The sequence below is a fragment of the Nicotiana sylvestris genome, chromosome 3, assembly GCF_000393655.2.
Source record: "Nicotiana sylvestris chromosome 3, ASM39365v2, whole genome shotgun sequence".
NCBI classification, from domain to species: domain Eukaryota; kingdom Viridiplantae; phylum Streptophyta; class Magnoliopsida; order Solanales; family Solanaceae; genus Nicotiana; species Nicotiana sylvestris.
The window spans coordinates 169,550,320-169,575,096 of NC_091059.1; the positions used below are offsets into that span (position 1 = coordinate 169,550,320).

Consider the following 24,777-nt stretch of genomic DNA (forward strand, 5'->3'; position numbering starts at 1 on the left):
TTAGATGGAATTGGCTTTCTGTCTTTTATTTTCTAAAGGATTGTTTTACATGCAGGAAATATATTCAGTCAAGCTTCCTGGAGATCCAAAACTTGGTGAAGGCAAACCAGAAAACCAAAACCATGCAATAATATTTACCCGTGGGGAAGCGGTTCAAACAATTGATATGAATCAGGTAATTAGTTTTCCCTCTTAATTCTTTTCTTATTAGGTAAACGTTGTTTTTCTGTCCAGAGTTTAAATGATTAGTTTTTATATCCTGAACGTGCAATTAGGAATTCTTTATTTTTCTCTCATAAAAATGCAATCTGATTCATTGTATGCCTTCATATTAGGCCTCATTAGGCATGTGAAACAACAACAAACCCAATGTTATCCTACAAAGTGAAGTCTGAAGAGGGTAGAGTGTACGCAAACCTTACCCCTACCTTGATAAGGTAGATAGGTTGTTTCTGATAAATCCCCGACTCATGGAAAAATGAAAAAGAAGCAGAAACAACAAGTAGTAACAACAAGAAAATGTGATCAGGTGATAGAATAATCGAACCGAAGGAAACATCATATAGTAAAAGAAACCTTTTACACCTCCTCACCCAGGCATCTATGCACCTCTTCACATGCCCGTACCATCTCAAAAACCTCCTCACCCAGGCATCTATGCATCTCCTCTTCCCATGCCCGTACCATCTCAGCGCTGCTTCTCGCATCTTGTCCTCCACGGGGGGCACTCCCACATGTGAGAATGCACATGAGAAAAATCTATTTGTAACAATGATACAATAAGCCCTATATATGATACATATTTTACTCCTACTATATATGGGACTAGGACATAGTCTACTCCTATTACATATGAGACTAGGACATATTATACATATAACTATCTAACACTCCCACTCAAGCCGGTGCATACAAATTATATGCACCCACCTTGTTACATATGTCACTAATACGAGGACCAGTGAGGGACTTGGTGAAAATATCTGCAAGCTGATCATTCGACATACAAGGCCACTACTTTCCCTGAGCAACAAAACCGGGCGGTTGCTGATAAACAGAAGTTGGCCGAAAAGTAGCCGGAAATTTTTTAAAATAGTGAGACTAAGCCGAATTCCACATTACAAAATAGGTTTTAAAACACCACTAGAAAACATAAACTTTTCTGGGCATTACTGTTCATGATGGGAAATCACCGTTTCACGTCGGGAAGAATAAAAATTGTCAGAATTTGATGTAATTTATATGGGTAGGCTCGGAATCACTGGGCGAGTATGTTGTCCTGAAGAAGTTTTATCAAAAAGTGGCTGGAATGGCTCACACGGCCGGAAAAGTTACTGTATCTCGTCGGAACCCTAGTTTTGTCTGGCGACGTGAGAGTGACTTTATGCCGGAGCGATTGACTAAGATTTTCCGCCTTGGTTTTTCGAACAAGATGGTAGTGTTGGTTTTCACACCACTTACCGATGAGGAGATAATGCAAATCAATCTTAAGTCGTCAACCGGAAAGACGCACGGTGACTGACTTTTCCGATGGGACTGCGATTTGTGGGTTTGGTCGCACACAGATCCGTGATGGTGGTATTGGTATATGCACAGTACCACTGTAGCAGTGATGAACCCTGTGAACAAGACGAAGTTGTCGGAAAATTGCACGGCGATGAGATCTTTCTTCCCAGATGTTGCTGGAATGACGCACAGCGATAATTTTCTCACTATATCATGTGAGAATGCACGGGAGAAAAATTTGTTTTTTTTAACAATGGTACAATGAGCCCTATATATGGTACATATGGAATGGCGCACACGATAATTTTCTCACTGAAGCTCTGATGCCATGTGAGAATGCACAGAAGAAAAATCTATTTTTTTTCACAATGATACAATGAGCCCTATATATGATACATATTTTACTCCTACTACATATGAGACTAGAACATATTCTACTTCTATTACATATGAGACTAGAACATATTCTACACATAACTATCTAACACCACACATCTATCTCTGCATTCCTAACCACCACTCTATAGAACTTATCTATCCTAATCTTATCTATTTTGGTTATGCCCACACATCTATCTCATCATCCTCATTTCCGCTACTTTCATCTTGTGGACATGTGTGTTTTTGACAGGCTAACACTCCACCTCATACAACATAGTTGGTCTAACCACCATTTTGTAAAACTTACCTTTATGGCTTGGTAGCACCTTCTTATCACACAAAACCCCGGAAGCGAGCCTCCATTTAATCCATTCTGCTCCAATTCGATGTGTGATATCCTTGTCAATCTCACCATTACCTTTACCTTGGATTATAGATCCGAGGTACTTGAAACTCCCTTTCTTGGTGATGACTTGTGAATCCAGCCTCACTTCCACGTCCGTTTCATGAGTCACGTCGCTGAACTTGCATTCCAAGTACTCTGTTTTAGTCCTGCTTAGCTTTTAGTCCAGTCTCGCATTAGCACCGCCTCGCGTCTCGTCAATCAGTATTATGTCATCCGCAAATAATATGCACCATGGCACCTCCCCTTAAATGCGCCGGATCAGAACATCCATCGCCAAGACAAATAAAAACGGACTAAGCGTGAATCCTTGATGCAGTCCTATCATGACTGGAAAGTGTTCCGAGTCTCCTCTCACCGTCCTAACGTGGGTCTTAACGCTATCATACATATCCTGGATCACTCTTGTATATGCTACTAGCAACCTCTAACCTCCAAACATCTCCAATGAACCTCTTTCGAGAACGAACACCATGTGCAAGTCCCTATTTATCTAGTTCAATGAACACCACGTGAAACAACTCTTCTAATTATTGCTTTCAGAATATCTTTGTCCTCCAAAGATTTGCTTGTCTGTGTTCCATGTCATTAATATAATGCGATTTACAGTGGTCTTTATTTGGCGTTAAATTCCTATATTTTTTAAGTCTTATTCTTGTCTTTCCAGAGGATGATATCTTTTGTGGTTTATTCACAGTTTACTTATTCTGTAAAATTTCCCCTTTCCGTTTCTCCTGGGATAGACGCATTGTCGTGTCATTTAACTCTGAAGTGTAAATATAAACAAATGGAGGTTCTTTTCCAATTTCACCTTCTCCTGATCTTAAATTAATTTGTGTCTCTCTAATGCAGGATAACTACCTTGAGGAAGCAATGAAAGTCAGAAATCTTCTCGAGGAATTCCACGGTAAACATGGGCTCCGACCACCCACTATTCTTGGTGTTAGGGAGCATGTTTTTACTGGAAGGTGAGTTTCTGTTGAATCTGGGTTGAACTATATTTCCTCCGATATTGTTGCTAAGCTACTTTTTATTGTTTTTCAACTCTGCAGTGTCTCTTCGCTCGCTTGGTTTATGTCCAACCAGGAAACCAGTTTTGTCACCTTGGGCCAACGTGTTTTAGCAAAGCCTCTCAAGTTAGTATCTTTTAACCTAGATCGATCTTGTTGTCTAAAATGGTATTATTTTCTTAGAAGTTCTCATTATCAAACATGTTTGTTACTGGTTGATTCATGCTTCGGTCGTTTCTAGTTTCAGCTTTTCCTCGCATTTCAGTATCTAATATTAATTCAGCTGTTAGTTACATGCTGACATAGTACCATTCACAAATATAAATAGAAAGCTTTTGGAAATAGTGGCACCTGTTTCTGCTCTACTTTCTATTTATATGTGTCTGTCTTAGCACTCTTACATTCCTCAAATCTTTGGCTAAGATCAAGTATAGTATCTGTTCTTGTCATATTCGTCTACCGAGGCTGCAATTTTTGGTCCTAACAGATACCTTGAAACTTTTTTGTGTGTACCGGTTACAATGTAGCTAAGCTGACGTGGCTAGTTTTAAGATCATAAACTTTTGTTTTTTGTCGAAGCAGTTTTGTGTCTTGGCTGCAGCCCCAACTTTTATTTTTTTAATCTTTCTGTTTATTTCCTTCTTTCCCTAGTTAAGGCTAGTAGTATTTCCGTCTGTTTGGATATGTGGGTGATAGAGAAGCTCCATTGTCTTTTGAAACATAAGTCTTTGTCACACTCGTTTCACTCTTTGGTTTTTACTTTTCCTTTATCAAAATCTGCAATGAAATAGTGACAGTTCCTTGGCTACGTACTCGTGTATGTGAGTGGATGTGGTAGATACATGGGAATTCAAGGGATGTACTGGGTTTCTGTGAAGTCATTCTTTCTTATCTCCTCCTTATATACTTACTAGTTTTTTGACACGCGCATTGCGCGTGAATCCATTACTATCCCAATTTACATGGCATAGTTTAGATTTCGAAAGTCAATCTTTTTAAATTTGACTGTAAATTCGAGCATAGAATTTTTTAATTCTTTGAAATAAAATTTACATATTTATAAACTACATAAAAATATTATAATTCACATTCATTTTTTTTTTATTTTTGTGTAGGAATTTTACTAATTAATTAATACAGGTCAAAACGAAATATATTTCGTATTGATACACGAGGCGAGACTCTTTCCCACCAAACTTGATATCTAAAATATATAAAGTTGAATTTACTCCTATCAGAGATGAAGATGGCAAAAGATATCAATATGAGAAACTTTAGAAGCCTTTCATAGTGAAAATCTCAAACAAAATAGTTGCAAAATCATAAAATTTAGAATAAACTTCAAAGAGTCACAAAAGTAACTCTCTTCCACAGACAGATTATAAAAAAAATTACTTAATAATACTTTCTGTAATATCAAAATAAATTCTTTTTATGTAGTCATATTGTTCTACTCATATAAAAATTAAGCTACTTCGTACGAAATAATAGATTGTAAATAATCATTTAATAAGGCGAAGCCGCGAAAGCAACCACAGCCTCTAAATTTGTTAGACTGTTTTAAAGAGCAAAACAAAATACTTGCAACATAAGATGAAAATATTTTGGGATGCAGCCTATAGTTTATGCCCAAAGAACAAGGAATATACTTTTTTGATAAAGCTAAAGAACACGGACTTTTGCTATATTTTTCTATAAAACCAGATAAAGATGGGGCCATAAGGTAGTAAGAAGGAGAAGAAAAGCACAAAAATTCATGTATTAGTATTAGATGAATATACAGGTTAATCCACAGTATTATATATAGAGCTTGATATTACCGTAGGAGCTGGAGATGGTGCCTTATTACAAGCTTTGGACAATTTTTTGCAAAGGGAACTTGTCAAAGAATCCGGATTTGGCTTGTTTTTATACAAATATTTTACCACATCCATATCAAAATAGTCCATGATCTGCAAAACGAAGAGAATAATTATTTCAAGAACGTAATATTATTTTCTTATTACTCAAGAAAGTACCATATATTAATTACATAATTACAAGACAAGAGAGCACCAAAATTATTTAGTGATGTATATCAGCTTCTAATGAGAAATGACATTGTAGTCTCTTCATTTGCACTGCAGTAATCGTGGAGGGAATAGGAAAAGTTGGAGCAATAAATATTTTGAGACGTTTTTATTTCTTCTAGTTTTACTTTTTATACTTGTCCTTTTTTGGTTATCTTTATTAAATATATATTTATATTTTTGTACAAAGAAATAATACTTGCTCGAAGGGCAAAATAGTCATTTAGTTTTTGATGGATATTTTGGTCTTTCAGCTTGAAGCTTCACACTTATAATATAGTATGATATACACCTTTTTTTTTTAATAATTAATACACAGATATACAGACACATGCATATATTTATATATCAGTGTGGCTTCCTTATTAAAAAAAAAAAAATATCAGTGTGGCTTCCTTATTAAAAAAAAAAAAATATCAGTGTGGCTTCTGTGTGACTATTATTTTTTTTTTTAAAATCTTTTTGTATTTTGGTGGTTGTAGGATTGGCTGGGTTTATCCTTTGCTATGTTTCTCTTCAACTGCAAAGACATGTTTAGGCATCTTAGATTCGGTTAAACAAGTTTAGCCTGTGTGCCCTTCCTGCATTCTTTTGCATCTGGCAGAGCTTTGTTTCCCTTCTTCTTCTTTTCCTTCTCCATTAAAAAAAATGAAACATGTGAAATAAAATTGGAAAAAGACCAGAACTCTTGTACTATCTGTGCTGCTGTTGCAAGGTGTTACTCATGCACTGGTTTTACAATTATTTGAACTGCCTAAATTCATTAAGAAGCAGGTGGTATGAATCTCTGCTTTGTTTCCATTTCCCGTGCTCCTTTTTTTTTACCACTAATAAATTGTTGGAGTTAACATTATATATTGTTAAAGTAAATAACTGTGCTCTCCACGAGTAACTGTCTCTTGAATAAACTTGCTTCTTTGAAAACATCTGTTGGAAAAGTTTTTCATTTTCACAAGTGGCTTGCAGAGTTCGCATGCACTATGGACATCCTGATATCTTTGATCGAATCTTTCATATCACGCGGGGTGGCATTAGTAAAGCATCACGTGTTATCAACATTAGTGAGGACATCTATGCCGGTAAGTTTGAGAGACTTGGTATACTCATAGTAATTCCTATTTTCCACCTTTCTCCTAATTGCTTCCTGGCTAGTTCCCATCGTTTGAGATATCTATAATCTGGATCGCAAGCACGTAGTGTTCGGTTGACATTTTCAGATCATGAAAACAAATAGAGCTGCTTCACAAAATTTCTCTTTTTTCCTATTGTTATTTGGTTAATTTGACTATTTCCACGTTTGAAATTGTTATGTTCTTTCTTTCTTTTCTTTCCTTCTGTGAAAGCTAAAGTTAGTTACATTGCTAAGAAGGGGAAATCACACAAGTAAAAAGTACACAAAGCACATGATACTGTACAGAGGATTACTTTCCATGAAGTTTAGCCAATAGTCTCATGGAATAGCAGTGTTTCTTTAAGCTGATAGTTCTATGCTTGTAAATGTTATGGTGTTTTTTCTTTTTTCTGAAGCATGTGCTTGTCTAACATTATATCTATGGTTTCTACTGTTCTTTGCAGGTTTTAATTCCACTTTAAGGCAGGGAAATATTACCCACCATGAGTATATTCAGGTTGGTGTAGTTGCGCTTGCTTGTGTGCTTTTGATTAGACGATTTCTTTTATTGTCTCTAAGGCTGTGATGATGAATGTAGGTTGGAAAGGGAAGAGATGTTGGGTTAAATCAAATAGCTTTATTTGAAGGCAAGGTAGCTGGTGGAAATGGAGAGCAAGTTCTGAGCAGGGATGTGTACAGGCTTGGCCAACTTTTTGATTTCTTTAGGATGCTCTCGTTCTTCTTCACAACAGTTGGTTATTATGTTTGTACAATGGTATCAAATTTCTCTCTTTTATTCTATTATTCCCTGTTTCCCGAATTTTGCTTTATCCATCATACCTTCCAGGCTAGTTCATATAATTGGAGAGAGAAAAGTCTCTGGCTTTTTGTCATAATATTTTTTCTTTATTGCAGATGACAGTCCTTACTGTGTATATTTTCTTATATGGAAGAGCATATCTGGTAAAATGTCTCAAACTTGTTTCTTTTTCTGGTTTTCTATTAGTCTTAGCAGTTTGTCTTTGTGTATGAAACGAATTGTCTGGAGACATGGTTAACACTGTTGTATGTTTGTGGAGTGATGTACATGCGCTTTCTTGAGATGTTTAACACGATTAATCTTGCCTCTTTTTGCACTGTCCCTAGTTTTCTAACTTTTATCTGTTGGATCTATTTCAAGAACGCATAAATCGTGGTAAGGCACATTTAGGGAAAAAGGATGAACTTAACAACTACTTAACACCAAAGAGAGAGAGTTCTTCATCTTTTCCTCTTCATATTTTGATGGGATAAATATGTTGCAAACAAGGTTTGAATTGGGATGTTTGAGAACATTTATCTTGCTCGGGCTTCACTGTCTGATGCTGTTATATTGCTAGGAACACATAAATCTTACAAAAGCTATCATTGAGAAAAAAGGATGAATAAAAGTATAAAACTGCTGTAACTTCTTGTCGTCTTCAACTTTATTCTCTGAGGAAGGTTGAGGAACTTAATACACATGTTTAGCATTTAAACCAAAACTGCAGTATCTTTAAGTTCAACTGTTCAACATTATTTTATCCTTCAAATGGAATGGGTTAGTGACAGTTCTTGATTGGTCCTTCCTACCATTATGCAAGTCTCAGCAATTCTTTTAATTCAAGCAGGCTTTCTCTGGACTTGATGAAGGAATATCAAAGAGAGCTAAACTTTTGGGTAACACTGCACTAGATGCTGCTTTGAATGCTCAATTTTTTGTTCAAATAGGGATTTTCACTGCAGTTCCCATGATTATGGGTTTCATTCTTGAACTTGGGTTACTAAAGGTATGGATTCTATCTGGTGTTATCTTATATATAATGTTGGAATTTGTCATTTTGTGTTGCTTAAATTGGTGTTTCTAGTTTTTTGCTTTGCATTCACATGCACTATTTTGCAGGCCGTCTTCAGCTTTATTACAATGCAGCTTCAGTTTTGTTCTGTCTTCTTTACCTTTTCGCTTGGGACTAGGACTCACTATTTTGGGCGCACCATCCTCCATGGTGGTGCAAAGGTATGTGGATCTTATGAACTTCACTCTGAAGGAAGTTATAATAGGCACCGGAAATAACCCATCATGTTACTTTTAAAACAGTACCGGGCGACTGGACGAGGTTTTGTTGTTCGTCACATCAAGTTTGCGGAAAACTATAGGCTTTACTCTAGAAGTCATTTTGTTAAAGCGTGAGTCCTACACCCCATTAATTTGATTTGTGGATTTGTATCTGTTCCTAGAACTATCATTTGATACTCTTTAATCCACAGGTTGGAAGTGGCTTTGCTTCTTATAGTATACTTGGCATATGGTTACAGTAATGGAAGAACTACTTCATTCATCTTGCTAACTCTCAGCAGTTGGTTCCTTGTTATTTCATGGCTATTTGCTCCTTACATCTTCAATCCCTCTGGATTTGAATGGCAAAAGTATGTTTGCTGTTTCTCGTATTTACTGTTCTTTATGGAAACTTCTTCTGTATGATTGCTCTCCACTGCAGTCATTTTACACAACCACCATGTTAACTGTACCATGTAACTTTTCAATCTGCTTTCTGGCAAAAGAGCGGAGTTGAGAACTTTGATGACATTTGGCACCATAATATTTATACTCCCTCCTTACCATTTTGATTAACCCATTTAGCTCTTTACATAATTTTGGTGAAGGTAGTCTGAAATGACTTATTAAATTTGAGTTGGTAAAGAGATGGTAAATTAAAATAAGATTAGGCACGTTATATTCAAAATAAGAAAGTAGTAATATTATCTGATAATTTGATTTTTTGGGATTGTTTGAACTTTTCACTTAAGGAAAGAGTTTATTTCTAGGATTGACTATACCAGCAAGTAAATTAAAGAGAAGGGGATGAGGGAGAAGTGACCAATATGTAATTATAGTAATAATTCACTGAAACATCGTGGCTGTCGTCGTTGCTTTCTGAATTCTTTTGTTCACTTGTCATCCTCAAAAAACAATTTGCGATGGTTTTAGTTGCTCAAAATTCCATGCTTCCCTCAATACTTCATGATTTTACAGGACTGTTGAGGACTTTGATGATTGGACCAACTGGCTGCTGTACAAGGGTGGAGTAGGTGTCAAGGGAGACGACAGCTGGGAGTCCTGGTGGGATGAAGAACAGGTCTTTTTATATATCCTTTTAACTGTAGATTTGTAACTCAAGTTATAACTTCATGAGCTCTCTTTTTTTGTAAATTGCATTCTGGCCAGTTAAACTGTATCACCTATTTACTTCTGTAGATATATTCCTTTCCGCCGTGGCCTTTCTCTGTAGTCCCTCTGCAGAAAAATAAAATATGAGGAAGTTTTAATTCACCTTATCATTCCAAGGAGTTTAATCATTCAATTAGTAGATGTAACTGCTTAATTAAAAAAACTAATTTTCTTCTCTAGCCCCCCCCCCCCCCCCCAAAAAAAAAAATCCAAAAGAAACTGAAATGAAAAGGAAAGGAAGAAAGGGAGTTCTGGAAAATGCTCTTTCTAACACTGTAAGCTTTTTATATTGCAGATTCATATCCAGACTTTGAGAGGACGGATACTAGAAACAATATTGAGTCTCAGATTTTTTGTCTTCCAGTATGGCATTGTCTATAAACTCCATTTGACTGGAAAGGACACCTCTCTTGCGGTATGTTTTCTGCATTATTTGCATACTGAGACAAACATTAGTATTCTCTTCGTGGAAAGAGCCAATTTCTTTGTAGCACAACAGTAGGTATTCCTTAATTTTAACAGAAGAATGTTGCTTATAATTGGGCTTACTTTTGTTGCCTTTTATGTGAATAAATTGAGTGTATAGCCTTGGAAAATAAAGCACATAGTTCATGGTAAACGATCTTTCTTATGCAAAAGTAATTCTAGTATTGAACTTGTATATTGTCTCAGTGCGAAAAATCCAGGTCGTGTGCGCTTGGGCGTGCAATTGGCTTTGTCAAATTTGTTTGTTTCCTGGATCACTGACGCTTCATTTTGTTTTTTTTTTCCTTTGGGGCAAAGAATAAATACTTGTATTAGGTTATCTGACTATTGAAATAGTAGGTAATGGGAGCTACCATGCTTGGAATCGTTCTTTTAATTTTAACTTTCTCTTCATCTATTTCTTACATTTCATGAGAGATAGTGAAGAACAGAAGGTATTCTACTAATTCTTTATTCAGTTTGTCAGATAGATGGGAAACATATAAACAAGTTTTCTACAACGGTTTGATGAATAAGTGAAAGAACTTAGATATCAGTGAAAGAAGATGTAAGAACTGACCTGAGAAACTGAGTTTATATGCCAAAATATTCCAGCAGGAATACTGCTTTTGACTGATATATGATGCGAGAAAACAATACTATGATACAGAAGAATGTCGTATTCCGTCGAGTTTTGCCAATTTTTGAATGTTTAATATTGTTCTCGGATTTAGTGATGCTATGGTGTTACTTTGTGTGTGGATGTTGAGTGCTACTATATGTGTTCTGTTGGTTTTGTTCTCTTCTAAAGACCACACTAATTGAAACCCTTTGTTCTACTAGATATATGGCTTTTCTTGGATTGTACTGGTGGGAATTGTGATGATTTTCAAGGTATGCATCTGTCTTTGATGTTATGGGCTTACTTATGGAGTCTAATGTAACTGCAATCCCCCTTACTTTTTTAATAATCTTGGAATTTGTCAAATTGCAGATCTTTACCTTCAGTCCTAAAAAGTCCACCAACATCCATCTCATGCTGCGATTTTTTCAAGGAGTTACAGCTTTGGGACTTGTTGCAGCTCTTTGCCTCGTTGTGGCTCTTACTGACCTATCTGTTCCTGATTTGTTTGCTAGTGTGCTCGCCTTTGTTGCTACTGGTTGGGCCGTCCTTTGTGTAAGTTTGCTAGCTCATGGTTGCTTTTGAATTCTTTGTGCTGTCTGAAAAGCTTTTTGATTTTCTTACGACAATTTTCACAATTTACTGCGGAGAAGATTCCTTCTTATCTTTATTTGTTTCTGTATGGTGTTAAAAAAGTATCTTCTTTAGTTACTATTGGCAGGTCGGAATAGTTTGTGTCAAAATTGTTGTAGCATGCTTGAGCTCATATCTGCAGTTGCGAATTCCCACTATCATCCTGTTGGAATGTAAAACCAAGTCTTTCGTTGAATTTGATGGCCCTTTTTAAGATTTTTCCTAGCGTATATTCGCATATGCATGTCATGGAGGTTGTAATTTTTCAGTTTTTGGCCGTTGCATCATACGTGAATTCATATTGCAGTCATTGCAAAACCTGGTTCCACCTCCTACCCGCCACGCTCTTTCTATTTTATCTCAAGTGTTGCCATCTTTCTATATGCTAATTTTTTTGTATCCTGGCGAGGAAGTAACTAAACATATCCTATATGTGATTGTGACTGTTTTGTAGGATAATACGTGAGTATGTTTTACATATACAGATTCTCTTTTGTTCCTAAAATTGCAAATTGTAATTGCAGCTGGCAATCACATGGAGGAGGGTAGTGTGGAGTTTGGGTCTGTGGGAATCTGTAAAGGAATTTGCTAGAATGTATGATGCTGGGATGGGCATCATTATCTTTGCTCCGGTGGCAATATTATCGTGGTTCCCATTTGTCTCTACCTTCCAGTCACGTATACTCTTTAACCAAGCATTCAGTCGTGGTCTGGAGATCTCTCTCATTCTTGCTGGAAACAAGGCAAATGTTGAGCCCTCGGCATTTTAGTTCTTATATGAAGCCCTATAACCATGTAGAATTTGTATAGTTGAGCAGCAAATTGTTAGATTGTATCATATGCCTTTTGTCTAATTATTTCATAGTTAGGGTACTCTAAAATTGTGAGTACATTAACTAGTGTAGATATTACTTTGGCATCTGAAGGTGCCATCTGTAGTTTTGATGTAACATTTTGGCCATTTAGCCTGGAAAATGGTATACCTGAAGATGGATCGTCATTTCCCCTGGTTTTAGTTGTTGGGTTATGGAATTCGATCTGGTTTTAGTGGTGGACTGGAAAACAGAATTTATCTTGCACGTAGTGAGGATAATGACATTTTGCTCCTTTTTTGTATGTCATTTCTTCGTTGTGAGTAGCTTGGATAATATCTTCTCAAATAAAATAATATTCAACTAGACACATTTATGTCACTGCCGCTTCAAAACTTGTGAGAACTGAACAGAAAACCTCTGGTGACTGGTGTGATGTATCATACCATCTCTCATGTAAGTGATTCTGACGGGGCAACCAGTAACGCTGTGACCGCAGAAGATGCAATTTTTTTTTCCCGCAAAGACCAGCAGTTGGTGCTGATATTAATGTTTTTGGTGTAAATATTCAGGAATAATGATTTAACGATCTTTGACTTTTAATAATCAGCAACTCACATTATTATAAAAAAGCTATACAAAAAGTTAGGCAAAATACATAAGTTGGCACCTGACCTATGACCCAAATACCCCATACACACTTTCTGTGGACGATAAAATATGGGATTTTTACATACATACACATTATTGGAAACTTTATTACCAAAATTGTCCATGTTTTGTTATTTACCTGACCTATAAAAGTTTTGTTCACAAAATATATACATTCCACCTTAGAAGGCTCCCAATCCATTATTAGTGCCTTCAATCAAGAGATTTAGTTACACCCTTTTCCTTTTTTTTTCTCTTCTCTTTCCTTATTTTTTTGCAATCATCGGCAGTCTCTTCTCTGCAATCTTCACCTTCTTCTTTGCTTTAGGTGCGTATAGCTTGCAAGCCATTCTCGTAATCACTTTCTCTTTTTAATTTGTTTGATTGTGTATATTCCTTCATATGTTTTTTCCCCCCAGAATTGCTTATCATATTACTTTGCTGCTTTGATAGCTTATCATTCTTGATGTATGCGTGCATTCTAATATTGGGGTGGGTTACACATGTGTGATAAGTTGGAGGAACCTAAGTTGGATATGGCGTCCTGACTCCAAGTAATCATCTTCAATCATCGTTCCTCTCCAATTTGAAAAGCATTCTTCATTCAACATACCAGTGAAGTTGTTGGAACGCAAGACTCGGACTCTCAGTATGAGTTACTCAACATGCACGGAAAACTGTCTAACAAGTTTGTCTTTGTTTTTAGAGCACAACGAATTGGAACAGAGCGATGATAAATTTGTATGGTATAACATATAAATTAAAAAATAAATTCTGTAACTTTAATACAAATTTGATACATCTACAATATCATATAAACTAAAAATAAATTTTATACAACTAATTATATAATGTACAACTTATTTATAATTTATCAACAACTTTCATACATACTAAAATAAAATTCATACAACTAAATATACAGTTTACACTTATTTACAACTTATTTTCAACTTTCATACATTATTTATACACATTTAAATACAACTACAATGTCATACAACTTAAATACAATTTTTATATAAATTTTATACAATATCTTTTTTTATTTTTTGTATCTGATTTATACATAGTAAAAACAAATTTCATACAACTAATTACATATTATAAAACTTATCTACAACTTTTACATATTATTTCTACCCCAATTATATATACAATAGCATACAACTTAAATACAATTTTTATATAATATTGTTCAACTTTCATAAAATATTTAAATAAAAAAATATAGATAAACAACAGAATACAATTTTTTCTACAATTTTACTACAATTTCGTAACTATAATATATGTCATGTCAAAATCAAGTCGTCGTCTTCTTCACCAAAATCAAGTCTAATCTTCACCAAAATACCCTCAAAATTGATATATAAACTTCAAACCATATTTCCAATTATTTGCACAATATTCAATCCAAACAAATAATGATTTTTGAAAACTCAATTCCGAATTCAAAACTTCAAAGCTTTTTAATGGCTGTCAATGGTGGAATTGATGCTCTTTTTTCCTTTTCTTTATATTACTGGAATTAGGGATTGAGAGATAGAGAGAATTCTCAATTGTTTGCAACAACACCTAATTCAAACAAATAATGTTTTTTGAAAACCCACATTTCGAATTCAAAGGTTCAAATTTTTTTAATGACTGTCAATGGTGGAATTGTTGTTCTCTTTTCCTTTGCTTTACATTACTGGAATTAGAGATTGAGAGGTAGAGAGAGACGTAGAGAGAGAGAGAGAGAGCGCGCGCAGGAGAGTGAGCGCGCATGAGGGAGAGAGAATAAGAATGGGAAATAATTGATTCATAATATAAAGGGATACTCATTTAATTCCTAAAGTGTATATAATTGGTAATTTTGTATATAGGATGTAATTTAATTGAAACTTGAGTAGGGAGGGTAATAAAGTTTCCAATAGTGTATAGGTATGTAAAAATTCCAATATTACACACGCAACATTTCTAAAGTGTATCTAGTACAGACCTCTTTTGACCATGTCACGTAAAAAGTTTATTCATGTATTTCACGCGTTTGACTTTAGTTTATAAACTTACTAGTTACGATTAGCCGGGGCTATGCCCGGGCCCAATAACCGTAAAGTTTTCGTATGTCCTCTATGATTATTTGAAGCAGCAGATTCAAAAGAAGTTGCACGGGGCAGTTTAGAGCTAAAGTATCGATTTCCTGAGCAATTATACTTGCTACCTCATTTTCGCGGAAGTATAAGTGTAAATCCAAAAGTGATTTAACCCTTCAGTAGTACTCAAAAAATAAAATATGTTGCTCTGACAGAAAGCAAGAAGTTATACTGATTCCAACAATGGTCAGTAGTAATGGAAACCGAAGCAGGGATAGGATCTATCGATTGACAAACATCTAAACTAAAGTCCTTGTAACTTGTTACAAAATGGTGAACTTATCCACTTTATATCCATTTTTTCCAATTGAGAGGCCAATGTACATTATCTGCATTCCATGTGCTAGAAAATACGAAGTTGATAAACTTCATGCTCTTGAATTAGTTGTACATAGAACAAATGCAACACTAGGTAAATTGTCCAGCACGATTAGGATGTGTAACAATGTAGATTAGAATATTTAGCAATTGGAGTAACTAATTAACATATTCTATGAAAAGGCTAAACTTGGTAGGTTGACACCTTCAGATTAACAACAATCCTACATGTATTTGCTGGCCTAATCTTGAACTAAGGGGAAAAAGAACACACTTTTTTACAGGGACACTTATTAGTTTACATCATTGTTATCGATATAGTAATGACAGTTTGGGTATTGCCGCTTTGCTTTGCGCCACAATCTTTGATTTAATCTGCAGTAGGAGCATTGGCATTTTTTTTACTAAAAAAACAAATGAAACCGTTTGATCTCCCTATGTTCACATAACTTACAAGGAAAATTTTTAGAACCTCATACAAGCAATTCAGAAACTTTCATTGCAATCTAAAAAGAAAGAAAAATATCAACTTTAGGCACACATAACATTCCAAGCAAATCTGAACATTCAACTGTGAAGTTGCTGGTTTGAAACAATCAAGTAGGATATTTTAGGCAAATTCGTGTGCACCACCATGACAGAACTAAACAAAGGTTAACGTTTTTCTAAAAGATTCAATATGCTAAGCTTGTTGGAACAGAGGTGTAGAATCTAATGACTGAAACAACTAAAAGAGACATCCCTGAAATGATAAACTTTGAAAATAAAATGGAAAACAAAAGGAAAAATAGAACATGATCTGGTGCAATTTATTGAAATAGAAGTCAAATATATATTTACTTGTTTAAGAATGGATAATGCGAAAGATACACATTACAAGCTTCATTATGTTCGTATGACACCATTAAATTTTAAGTAATTGAATTACTACGAAAAATGAAACTAACCTGAATGAAATGTAGTCAGAGCCTGACTAGTTAGCAAAGACTATTTAGGATGTCAACTGTCCTATCACGAAGCTGCATGATAAAAATACTCCTGGTTAATATAGAACATTATATAAGATGTCAACTTTGAGGACATCAATCTTTGAATGGGTAGTGAAGATATACCATAAAAATACTAATTGTTCTGTAAAGGCATTCAGGAATTCTTTTGTTTCTTCTAGCAGTTGTACCCATTCATAGCAACGTAAAAGAAAGACAACGACTATCATATTAAACAGACATTGGAAAAGTAAATACACTAATCGCAACAACGACAAAATGAGCTGAACAAATTTAAGCACATGCCGTAAGATTTCAACCATAAGAAGTTCTGTCATTGGGATTTTTTTGTTGTTGAAAGGTCAGTGGAAGAGACAAACATGGTAAAACAAACTGAAATCACATGAGTTTTTGGTTAATAAGCTAAGTAAAAAGAAAAAAAGTCTACAAATTACTATAAATTGGGATTGCCAATGTCAGCTAACATATACTTGTTCTTGATATAGACGAAATGACAGCTCACTGATGCACTTCATAAAATTTGAAGCTTTACTATTCCTGATGGTGAGTTAGTATTTGTTAAGGTTTCCATAGTCATTTTCAGCTGCAACGTATACTAAAGCTCTTCAATTTCAATTCTCCGTTCTCCTATTGCTATCAGAAAAGTGGTGATCTACAAGAGAAAAACAGAGAAAATCAAAAATCAAGAATAAGCCTGTAAGAAACCAAAAAATAGATAGAGTAAAATTAATGAAAGAACATAAGTTTCTATTAGAAAGGCAAAGAAGGTTAAACATCGGACTTGAGTAATGGATCTTTCTCTTGCCACTACTGACATAGCTGTTTTGAGCCCTAAGAGAAGAGCACTGATACATTGTCGTTGACTACCAGGTAATCAGGTTGTTACAAGTGGCTCTTTTTTTCAAATCTCACTACATGCACACTTTAGCCTTTGTTATCCAACTTTCACTTGCTTGCGGTAGAGTTTCAACCTGCCTTCCACCGAATATAAAAAATCTTAGAGCTCACACGCTCGTCTATCTGGTAGTTAAGTTGTCTCATGGCCCTTAAAAGTAGGAGTGTTCATGGTTCGGTTTGGATCGGTTTTTCAAATATTAGAACCAAATCAAACCAATTAAGTCGGTTTTTCTCGATTCGGTTTATGTCGGTTTTTCGGTTTTTTCGGTTATTTGTCGGTTTTTTCTTAAATATAAGACATACACTACCAAACACATATTCCGGCGACCACATTTTCAATGTAACAATATCAAATCAATTGCCCTTTGAGCAATCTATTATTTACCAAAATATATTGATGATAATTGAATCAAATAGTGATGAATAATTTAAGGACTCAATTAAAAATATGTTATTTTTAACATGAAATGGATTCTTACACTAAACAAAAGAAAACTACCAATTAAACTAGAATGTAAAGGTAAAGATCTAAAAGTGCAAACTATTAATATTTACCATAAATTTTTTGAAACTTTGTATAACAATATATATAGATGTAATAATAAATTTGGAATAGCTTCTCCAATAGTCGGTTTGGTTCGGTTTTTTTCTGATTAAAACCAAAACCAAACCAAATTTGATCAGTTTTTAAAATTCAAAACCAAAACCAAATCAAACCAAAAAGTATCGTTTTTTTTGCTCGGTTTGGTTTAGTTTTCGGTTTGGTTCGGTTTTTCGGGTGTTTATGAACACCCCTACTTAAAAGTATATTGCATAGAGTATGTAGCAGCATCTCATAATTGAGTAGGCATATTAAACAAAGGCAGCTTAATATAACTGCAATCTGAAGGTGGAGCATTTAGTAATAGCATATTAGAACATATTGAACAGTTATCCATATCGTGAACGTAGCAGTGTGAGAATTTTTTTAAACTCATATACTTACCTTAATAGAGTGAAAGCGTAGTTGGCAGAAGATGTCGTTATCAATATTGCCCAAAAATGACCAAATGAGTCCATTTAAACCTTGTTGTTCATCTGAATAGTGAAGAAATTCAATAAATATTTATATTAGACAGATAAATATGATTATAATCATAGCTAGCAAACCTTGGTCCTAAGATAATTTAAGAAATTAATTTACTTTCTCAGCAAATCTGAGATAAAGGCAATCTATTGGACATTACCTTGACTCCATCATAGCTTGACTCCATCATAAGTTATCATAAGATGCGTTGAAGCTCTTTAGCCTTTAGCTTCCGTCTGAAAATGTAGCTTTGGCAAACACACAAATATTATACAAATAACAAACTGAGGTAACTAAATTCGAAGGAAAAATGACCGCTTGTCTCACTTGTTAATTTGCACTTCTAATGTAGTCTAGCTGGCTGTTGCCCATGTATAGCCTGCCTACAATGACGTAGTTTATATAACATAAACTTTAAAGTGTTTACTGATGTTCAATAATAAATACTCCATCTAAGAAAAAAAATCTTGTTTATCAATATTTTAGTGGCAGTGAATTGTTAAACATTCCCTTAAGTCTCGTAAAAAGCCTTGAATTTATCACAGTAGTACTTACTATTTGGCATGCTAAACGTCTGACTTCTTGAGGCTCTGCACCCAGATCAAGAATTATAAATGGTTGCGACAAAGTAGAAAGCAGACCAAGCAATGAACTGTTATGATCTTTGTTATGGTTGTGGGTCAATTTTCCTGCAATATGTTTATACAAGTAGAGAATTTAGACCATAAAGTTGACAAGAAAACTAAACAATTAGAGAAGAATACTATTTGATTATCTGGTTATGGTTGCCAAGTACCAAAAATAGTATATTTTGTTTTATCCTTTTTAGCATTGAACTCTCTGTTCTTTTATGTCTACACTGAATGACACCCAAACCTAAAGCTAGTAGAATTATTGCAACCAATAATGGCAAGAAGCTGCGAGAATAATAGTTCTTTTTTCAAATATGTCTTCAGGACCTACAGAAGTATTCAGCAAAAGAAATTATACAGTTAAGGGAAACTGAAAAGATAAAATGAAAATATTAAGATATCATTCTTTTCTAAAGAACTCAAACAATTTAGAAAATTTCGTCAAATAACATGTTAAAACTAAGAAAATAAACTTACCTTGGAATTATCAAGTAGTTTTGTGGAATATTATCTGAAGTAAGCTGATATTGAACGAATTTATCTTAGATCTCCATTGCAGAAACTAAGCCAAGATCTTTCATTCATTCTGGAGAAGATAAGAAGATATCATATTTCCAACAGCTAAAGAAGAAGAAGAATTTTATTTGGTATACTATTGGAATCTGTCCAGAAACAGGCAAACATGTAAACATATAGATGCACACGCAAAATTATTAATCAAAGCAAGGTTTCAAGTATTAAATGTATATTCAAGAAAAAAATTACTTGCCGGATAGTTAGTGCAATATTCAAGTAGTATTCCACCTTTAGGATCTTTAGTGAAGCAAGGATTCAAGATGCAGAGACATCTCAGTTAACATCTATGTGATATCAATCCAATTTGTAGGTGTTGAGGATCAATCTTTTGTAGGATATCAGTCAGATGTACATCAAATCTCAAATAAGTGACTGCTCATAGTGTTACTGTTAATTCACAAGAGAGACGCTTGAATGATTTCATCATATACTACATTGTGTCACGACCCTGGTTTGCCCTCCGTGAACCCTTGTGATGGCACCTAGTCTCTACGACTAGGTAAGCCTAATTTGCTGAAGAAAAACCAAAATTTGCAGAAGTAAACAATTTAAAACAGAAATAAAGTAGTAATAGTATTTAAATGTGCCGCTCGGCATACACAATATATAAATCTCAAAATCAATATCCAAATCCAAGACCCGAAAACCCATGAATCACAAGCTAAGAAAAGGAAATACTACATAGCTCTAACTCCGGAATTTGGCTAACAAGAATATAAAATACAGAAGGACTAAAATACTAAAAGGCAGGAATAGAAAGGGACTCCTCGGTCTGTGGATGTGGAAGATGTACCTCGAAGTCTCTACGTAGTCTCCTCTCTCAAGGATGGTAGGCCTGAGTAGAAGTACCTAGATATGCACATGAAAAACATGCGTAGAAGAGGCATGAGTACACCATAACGGTACTCAGTAAGTGTCAAGCCTAACCTCTGTTGGGTAATGACGAGGAAGGTCAGAACCCTACTGAGATTAAATAAATATAGAGAATATGAGACAAGACAGTATAAGATAAGCAGTACAGTTGAAAATCTACAGTAAGAATCTATACAGGATAATAAGGAATACAATAACGGAAACCGAAATAATGGCAAACACCAGGAAGTACACTCATGACAAGGATGATAACCGGGGATCTCTCAGTATCCCGAGGATCTCTTAGTATCCTCAATATATTCCAGGGATCTCTTGGTATCCCGAGGATCTCTCGGTATCGTCAATGTATACTAGGGATCTCTTGGTATCCCGAGGATCTCTTAGTATCCTCAATAAATGTTAGGGATCTCTTGGTATCCCGAGGATCTCTTGGTATCCTCAATATATGCTAGGGATCTCTTGGTATCCCGAGGATCTCTTGGTATATCGTCAATGTATACTAGGGATCTCTTGGTATCCCGAGGATCCCTTGGTATCCTCAATAAATGCTAGGGATCTCTTGGTATCCCGAGGATCTCTTGGTATCCTCAATATATGTGACAGGGATCTCTTGGTATCCTGCACCTCAGTCCAAATCATAACTACGTACAGGGGATATCCTAGGATGCCGTCCCGTAGTCCCAAAGTAAAACACACAGCAACAACCAGATCACAAATACGTAAAGGGGATCTCCTGGTATGCCGTCCCGAAGTCCCAAAGTAAAATACACAGAGGCAACCAGATCATAAATACGTACAGAGGATCTCCTGGGATGTCGTCCCGTAGTCCCAAAGTAAAACACACAGCAGCAACCAGATCATAAATACGTACAAGGGATCTCCCGGGATGCCGTTCCGTAGTCCCAAAGTAAAGCACACAGCAGCAACACAAGAATACCCAATTAAGCTAAATTTTGTACCAAGTAAATAGTTAATTCTAGCCTAACATACTCCACATAATGCAATTAAAGTAGTTTAAGCAAATAGGCAATTAGGTCAACTAAACATGCTTCTCTAAACTAGCAACATGCTAAGTTCAAAAGTAGAATAAAACAGGAAAAAGAACTCAACTGAAATACTTAAGGAAAAATCGGATTTTCAACAATTAGCTCAAGTACACGCTCGTCACCTCACGTACAAGGCATTTTAATTACCAAATATATCATATCCTAAGGGGAAGGTCCCCTACACAAGGTTAGACAAGCCACTTACCTCGAACCGGCTCAAAATCAACCTGAAACCACGTTCTTGCCATGAGTACTCAACTCCGAATGACCCAAATCTATTCAATTTAATTTCATAATATAAATAACACTTCGAGCAACTAATTCTACAATTAAATTCTAAGCTAATATGCGAAATTATGTAAAATGACCAAAATGCCCCTCGAACCCACGTCTCGGAATCGGGTGAAATTTATATTTTAAGAAACCTCGTACTCTCACGAATCTATTCATAACAAGAACACTAAAATTGGAGTCCAAATGGCCCCTCAAATCCTCATTTAAAGGCCTCTAAAACTCAAGCCCTAATTACCCATTTTTCCTAAATTTCTCACCACTAATTAGATCAATAATCACATAAAAATGAGTTATGAAGCCAAGGATGTTACCTCCAAGCGATTCCCCTTTGTTTTCCTCAAAAATCACTATCAAAAGCTTCAAAAACGATTAGAAATGGTGGAAATAAACTCCCAAGTCGCGGAACCCCTTTTAAAATAATACACAGCAGTTTCCGCATTTGCGGCCCTGGGACCGCATCTGCGGTCCCGCTTCTGCGGAACAAGTGTCGCATCTGCGACTTTCCCTTAAGTGACCAACTTCTGCATCTGTGGACCTCTAACCGCTCCTGCGGTTCCGCTTCTGCGAGCCTCACACCGCTTCTGCAGCTTCTGAAGGAATGACCCAAAGCCGCTTCTGCAGCCCTTTAGCCGCTTCTGCGGCGCCACATCTGCGGTCCCCAAGCCGCAGATGTGAAAATACCAGAAGCAGCAATGCTATAGCTGCTGCAACACTTCTTCAACCTTTCTGACAACCATCCGAAATCACCCTGAGGCCCCCGGGACCTCAACCAAAAGCACCAACATCACGTAATACCTCATTCAAACTTGTACCAATCCTTAAAACACCTAAAACAACATCGAAACCTCGAATTAACTATGGATTTAAGCCTAAGAACTCCAAATTTCTCAAAATATGCTTTCGATCAAAAAGTCTATCAAACCTCGTCCGAATGACCTGAAATTTCGCACACATATCCCGAATGACACAACGGAACTACTACAACTTCCAGAATTCCATTCGAACCCTCGAATCAAAATCTCACTATCGAACCGAAAACTTCCAAAATTCAACTTTTGGCATTTCAAGCCTAAATTAGCTACGGACCTCCAAAACACAATCCGAATACGCTCCTAACCCCAAAATCACCTAACGGAGCTAACGGAACCATCAGATTTCCATTCTGAGGTCGTCTTCACACTGTTCTAACTACGATCAACTTTCCAACACTTAAGCTCTCATTTAGGGACTAAGTATCCCAAAACTCTCTGAAACTCAAAACCGAACATCCCGGCAAATCACATTAGCAGAAATAAACTTGGGAAAAGCAGTTAATAGGGGATTAGGGCGTTAATTCTTAAGACGACCAGCCGGATTGTCACACATTGTGTGTTGTATGATCATCGTTGCTATCAGTTGTTGGTGGCCGAATCAATAATTTCACGGAACTTGAGTTTTTTGCTCGTGATAAAGCAACATATAGCTGACCGTGGGAAAAAATAGGCTCTCGTAAATAAATTCCAACAAAATCTAATGTCTAACCTTGAGCTTTATTTATTGTCATAGCAAAACATAATATAATAGAAAATTGTGTTCTTTTGAAAGGAATAGGAAAGTTTTCATCTTGTGAAGACAACAAAGGTATTTTGGGAATAAATACATGTGTATTTTTCAAGTCACCACTTGCAATTTTAGCACTTATCACATGTGTGATGACCTTTTGTGTTGCAAGTGAATTCAGTTTCCGAGGCCTAAAAACCTCCCTTTTACCTCACCTTGATTTGCGTACATGGTCCGGACCTATATCCGAAAAGCCTTCTATGTGAAAATATGAGAAAGAGAAATTTTAGAGTTAAAATTTGATTATGGTTGATTTTGGTCAACATTTTGAGCAAACGGGCCCATATCCGTGTTCCGACTACCCCGGAAGGTCCGCAGTAAAATATGGGACTTGGATGTATGCCCGGAAATGAATTCCAAGGTCCCAAGCCTTAGAAATCAATTTTTGAAAGAAATTATTTTACTGAATTATCTAAGAAATAAAGAAAAGAATTAATATTTGAAACCACTGTTATTGGGCCCGTATTTTGGTTCCAGATCCCTGTACAAATTTGTTATAGTATTTGAAAGATAACTGTGAAATTTGGTGAAAAACGGAGTTTATTTGACGTGAGTTGGACTTCTGATTGAAGAGTTATGAACTTTGAGAGTTCTTGATGAAAATGTTGAGTTTTGAGGTTTAATTCATGATTTTACATGTTATTTTGATGATGTGAATGCACGAATAGGTCCATATGATGTTTTTGAGTTAGTATGCACATTTGGTTTGGAGTCCCGAGGGCTCGAGTGAGTTTCGGGTGGGTTACGGGGTGTCTTAGGCTTAAAACATGGTTATTGGAGGTTCAGAGAAGTGCAACCGTAGTGGATGTGCGGTCCGAACTGGTGGTTGTGCGGCCGTAGTGGATCTTGTGCGGTCCGCACAGGTTCACTGGTGACTGTGCGGCCGCAGTTGATTTTGTGCAATCTGCACAGGTTCACTGGTGGTTGTGCAGCCGCAGTTGATTTTGTGTGGTCCACACAGGGCATCTGAGAGTAGTATATTAAGACGGGATTTTCAGTTATTTTTCATTTTTCAAAACCCAAAAATATAAGAGGCAATTTTTCAAATAACCTTTCTTCTCCAAAACATTGGTAAGTGATTTATAACTCGTTTTCTTCAATCATTAACATCTTTTCACATGATTTCCATTCAAAATCAATGATTTCCATGGGGGAAATTGGGTGTTTTGGGTAGAACCTAGGTTTTTCAAAAATTAGGGATTTGGACCTCAATTTGAGGTCTGATTTCAAAATAAATTATATATTTGGATTCGTGGAGGAATGGGTAAACGTGTTTTGGTTCGAACTCGGGTTTTGACCATGTGGGCCGGGGGCGATTTTTGATTTTTTGGGTAAAACTTTGGAAAATTCATTTTCATGCATTCAAACTGATTCATTTAGCGTTTATTGATGTAATTAAGTAACTTGTGACTAGATACGAG

At 35.8% G+C, this 24,777-nt stretch overlaps 2 protein-coding genes across 2 annotated transcripts in view; one reads left to right on the forward strand and one right to left on the reverse strand.

Moving 5' to 3' along the window:
• Nucleotides 1–12,462, forward strand: part of LOC104238439 (callose synthase 10) — a 61,465-nt gene extending 49,003 nt beyond the window's left edge. The window contains exons 36-51 of the mRNA XM_009792790.2: nt 56–175; nt 3,143–3,258; nt 3,343–3,426; nt 6,336–6,448; nt 6,945–6,997; nt 7,079–7,255; nt 7,396–7,443; nt 8,130–8,288; nt 8,402–8,515; nt 8,597–8,685; nt 8,767–8,925; nt 9,533–9,635; nt 10,023–10,142; nt 11,036–11,086; nt 11,187–11,369; nt 11,972–12,462. Of these exons, the coding sequence (XP_009791092.1) occupies nt 56–175; nt 3,143–3,258; nt 3,343–3,426; nt 6,336–6,448; nt 6,945–6,997; nt 7,079–7,255; nt 7,396–7,443; nt 8,130–8,288; nt 8,402–8,515; nt 8,597–8,685; nt 8,767–8,925; nt 9,533–9,635; nt 10,023–10,142; nt 11,036–11,086; nt 11,187–11,369; nt 11,972–12,217 (1,935 nt within the window). The 3' untranslated portion in view covers nt 12,218–12,462. The remainder of the gene's footprint in view (nt 1–55; nt 176–3,142; nt 3,259–3,342; nt 3,427–6,335; nt 6,449–6,944; nt 6,998–7,078; nt 7,256–7,395; nt 7,444–8,129; nt 8,289–8,401; nt 8,516–8,596; nt 8,686–8,766; nt 8,926–9,532; nt 9,636–10,022; nt 10,143–11,035; nt 11,087–11,186; nt 11,370–11,971) is intronic.
• A 2,941-nt stretch (nt 12,463–15,403) lies between these two features.
• The window catches only part of LOC104238437 (uncharacterized), a 38,727-nt gene continuing 29,353 nt past the window's right edge, over nt 15,404–24,777 (reverse strand). Inside the window, exons 6-14 of the mRNA XM_070171165.1 lie at nt 20,338–20,393; nt 19,446–19,554; nt 18,892–19,025; nt 18,664–18,719; nt 18,497–18,584; nt 18,256–18,347; nt 16,808–17,025; nt 16,314–16,385; nt 15,404–15,741 (exon numbers count right to left, since the gene is read on the reverse strand). Coding sequence (XP_070027266.1) covers nt 19,506–19,554; nt 20,338–20,393 — 105 coding nt within the window. The 3' untranslated portion in view covers nt 15,404–15,741; nt 16,314–16,385; nt 16,808–17,025; ... (3 more) ...; nt 18,892–19,025; nt 19,446–19,505. The remainder of the gene's footprint in view (nt 15,742–16,313; nt 16,386–16,807; nt 17,026–18,255; nt 18,348–18,496; nt 18,585–18,663; nt 18,720–18,891; nt 19,026–19,445; nt 19,555–20,337; nt 20,394–24,777) is intronic.